This window comes from Physella acuta, unplaced genomic scaffold (assembly GCF_028476545.2).
Source record: "Physella acuta isolate Inbredline_101_S28 unplaced genomic scaffold, ASM2847654v3 ptg000409l, whole genome shotgun sequence".
NCBI classification, from domain to species: domain Eukaryota; kingdom Metazoa; phylum Mollusca; class Gastropoda; family Physidae; genus Physella; species Physella acuta.
This window is the reverse complement of record NW_026731928.1, coordinates 49,027-52,206: the sequence shown is the minus strand read 5'-3', so window position 1 is coordinate 52,206 and position 3,180 is coordinate 49,027. Positions and strand designations below refer to the sequence as shown.

The following is a 3,180-nucleotide window of genomic DNA, read 5'->3' as shown; positions in this document are numbered from 1 at the left end:
ACAGTCACTTGTGTTTAATTTAATGGCAGGAAGGTCACTTACAAGGTAGGTTGGATTAGAGTTGATTCACCTTTTTTTACAGGCAGCTTTACTTAAAGACCCGCCTGTAGATTTAATTATTGGGAACATACATGGGGCAACAAGGGGAGATGACCCACAGTTAGCTGCGGTCGTTACTAGAGCACAGGCTAAGAAATGCCAAGTTACAGAGCAAACTAGCAGGTTTGTTACTGAGTTAGACGTCACAGTTGATAATTTTAAACAGATGCAAGCAGAAGACAAAACACTTAATGTGAGACGGCTTGCGAACCAGCCCCCTAACCAACACTCACCCTCACATGTCTTCGTTAACAAAGACTGTCTATTGGTCAGACGATACATAGCGCCCGACGGCCTAGGCGATGAGATGGAGCAACTAGTAGTACCTACACAGTTACGTCAAGCTGTAGTAGAGGAAGCGCATGATAACAACTGGTCAGCTCACATGGAGGCCAGGTATAAGAAAGACAGTAACTAACTATTGTAATACTTGTGAGGTCTGTCAAAAGCTCAAGAAACCTAGTGAAGGGGGCCGGGCTCCTTTAGGAATGATGGAGGAAGTAAACAAAATCTGGGGTACGGTAACGATAGACATAGTCGGTCCGATCAATCCCATGCCTACTAAGGGGTACAGGTACATTCTGACCTTAGTTGACATTGCAACCAGATGACCTGAGGCTATCCAGCTGAAACCCGTAACTGCAGAAGATATACAGGAGCCTTTGTCGGGCATTTTTTCGCGCAATGGCGCTCAACTGACTAGCGACCTGATGACCCAAGTCATGTTGTTAAAGGGGATCAAACAAAAATTTAGCACCCCTTGGCACCCGGCGAGTAATGGAATGGTGGAGCGTTTTAACGGCTCGCTGAAAACCATGCTGTATAAGGTAGCCAATAAGAAACCAAAAGAGTGGGAAAGCCATATTCCTTTGGTCTTGTTCGCATTAAGGGAGGCCATACATGAAACCACGGGGTTTTCACCATTTGAACTTATGTTCTGGAGAAAGGTTAGAGGCCCTTTGTCTATTTTAAGAAATATTTTCACTGGTTGTAGTGAAGGCACTGGTAAAGATGAACAAATAACCAGCATATTATTCAAAATTTGGTGGGTTTTTGTTTCAAAGAGAAAAGTTATTTGTCCAACAGGGACAAAAACACTAAACAGGCATATGATTAATGCGACATGCATCTTCATGGCCACAAATCATTGATTGGTTTAGGCAGTGTCATTGAGGTCCAGACAGGGCTAGTATTGGATGTGCATGTTACCAGCCTTCACTGTCAAACATGTGCAACAACAGGAGAAAAAATGAAAGTCAATAAAGCTGAGTATGAGGTCTGGTTAGCTCACCACAAGGAAAATGGATGCACCGTGAACTATAGTGGTAAGTAATATTTGTATTTACTATTTTACATAGGCTATTGGTAGGACTAAATTATACCACATATCTTCTAAACCTGATTGTCAAGAGTAAAGTATTACCTGTTCATTTGAGATACATTTCATTCTTGTTCTCTCATTTCTAACTTAATTTCTTACCAAACTGTTGAACTAATAATTTTAATTTTTTTTTAGGGACATCAGGTATGATGGAATCTGAACAAGCTGTCACAATGTGGAACAGGTCTCTTTCTAAACACAACTTCAGATATCTGACCATGGTAGGCGATGGAGATTCAAAGGCATTTGAACAAGTAAAGGCACTGAATGTATATGGGAAGGACTTGGTTGAAAAAGAAGAATGCCTCAACCATGTCTCGAAGCGACTTGGCACCGCCCTTCGAAATGTTGTTCAGGACTCATCCAAAAAAAGTTTGTTGAATTATAACTTATGTTAGACATCCTATATTAGGTTGCTTTACAAAGATATTAGTCTTGAATTATAAATCTTGAATAAACTTTTTGAACATTGAAGTTTTTTTTTTGTGAACTAAAATATTCTGGGGTTTTTTTTTCCCAGAGATAACCCTTGGAGGAAGAAAGCCTGGCAGCCTGACTGCAGAAAAAATACGCAAATTGAGCATTTATTATGGTAGGGCTATTTGAAGTAACAAGACAGCTGAGGCAATGAAGAAGGTCATCCTTGCTTCACTCTACCATAATTATTCCACAGATGACTTTCCTCAGCACCAGTACTGTCCTCCTGGTCCCACTTCATGGTACATCTACAAGAGGGATGTTGCAGATTACAAATACCCAGGAGGACATGCTAAGAGGATGAAGACTTATTTAGATTTTGAGAGGCTTCATAAGCACATTTGGCCAGTGTATGAACGCCTCTCAGACATTAAACTTTTGCAAAGATGCGAAATGAGTACCACTCAGAATGCCAATGAAAACTTGCACCATGCAATCTGGTCACGATGTGCTAAGACAAACTTTCACAGCAAAACCAGGGTAGAGTTAGCAGCAATAACTGCAATAGCTGAGTTTAACTTTGGCCCTTCAAATGCTAGACAATTTTTACAAACGGTTAGTGGTAAAAATGCCAATAAACCTTGTTTCAACAGTGAAAAAAAACGTCTAAATCTGTCTAGAGATTATATTTCTGGAAAAGAAAATATCAGAAGAAAGAAAAAGGCAATAGCAGTTGCTAAAGCAGAAGCTGAATATATTCAGCAGCATGGCACTGTGGGTTATGGTGCTGGCCAATTTTAATAGCCTTGGGAATTATTTTGTTTTTTTTAACAAAATTTTGTTTTATATAATGTGTACATTATTACCTTTTATACATTAATTATTATTTAAATTTATTTGCAAATTCTATATATATTTGCTTGTTTAATTTGTAAATAAAAATCAATAATTAAAACCCTGATTTTATTAGCATTTATTGGGTAGTTTTTTTTTAAAATTGAAGTTTTTTCTCTTCTTTTGTGCTTTTCTCAAAACTACAAATTTGCCACTTCAAATTGCTACTCCTTAGTTAGTTCTACTTGTATCTTACTGAAACTTTACCTTATTATTCTACAGATACATACAAATAACTTCTATGTTCAATTTCTATCTAAACTTGCTTTATTTTAATTTTAAAGCCAGAAATAAGCTAAATTTGTACACATTTTAGTGTTTTTTATGAGGTTGATAGAAAAAAATTTAGAAAAAATTGTTAGCTTGATTTTTCTTAAAATGTGAAACAT

General features: G+C 37.5%; 1 protein-coding gene across 1 annotated transcript; it reads left to right on the top strand.

The window, feature by feature from the left end:
• Positions 1-1,004: 1,004 nt before the first annotated feature.
• LOC131942490 (uncharacterized) lies at positions 1,005-2,940 on the top strand. The gene is made up of 3 exons (XM_059302393.1): positions 1,005-1,424; positions 1,616-1,852; positions 2,001-2,940. Exons 1-3 carry the CDS (start codon positions 1,223-1,225, stop codon positions 2,084-2,086), a joined length of 525 nt encoding a protein of 174 aa, XP_059158376.1. The 5' UTR covers positions 1,005-1,222; the 3' UTR covers positions 2,087-2,940.
• The last annotated feature ends 240 nt before the right edge of the window (positions 2,941-3,180 follow it).

What these genes read in the sequence shown, in the direction of transcription:
- LOC131942490 (XM_059302393.1), top strand. Translation starts at nt 1,223, where the DNA reads ATGCATCTTCATGGCCACAAATCATTGATTGGTTTAGGCAGTGTCATT. An exon ending in ATGCACCGTGAACTATAGTG is followed by an intron (nt 1,425 to 1,615) that starts GTAAGTAATATT and finishes ATTTTTTTTTAG; the next exon opens with GGACATCAGGTATGATGGAA. An exon ending in TCAGGACTCATCCAAAAAAA is followed by an intron (nt 1,853 to 2,000) that starts GTTTGTTGAATT and finishes TTTTTTTCCCAG; the next exon opens with AGATAACCCTTGGAGGAAGA.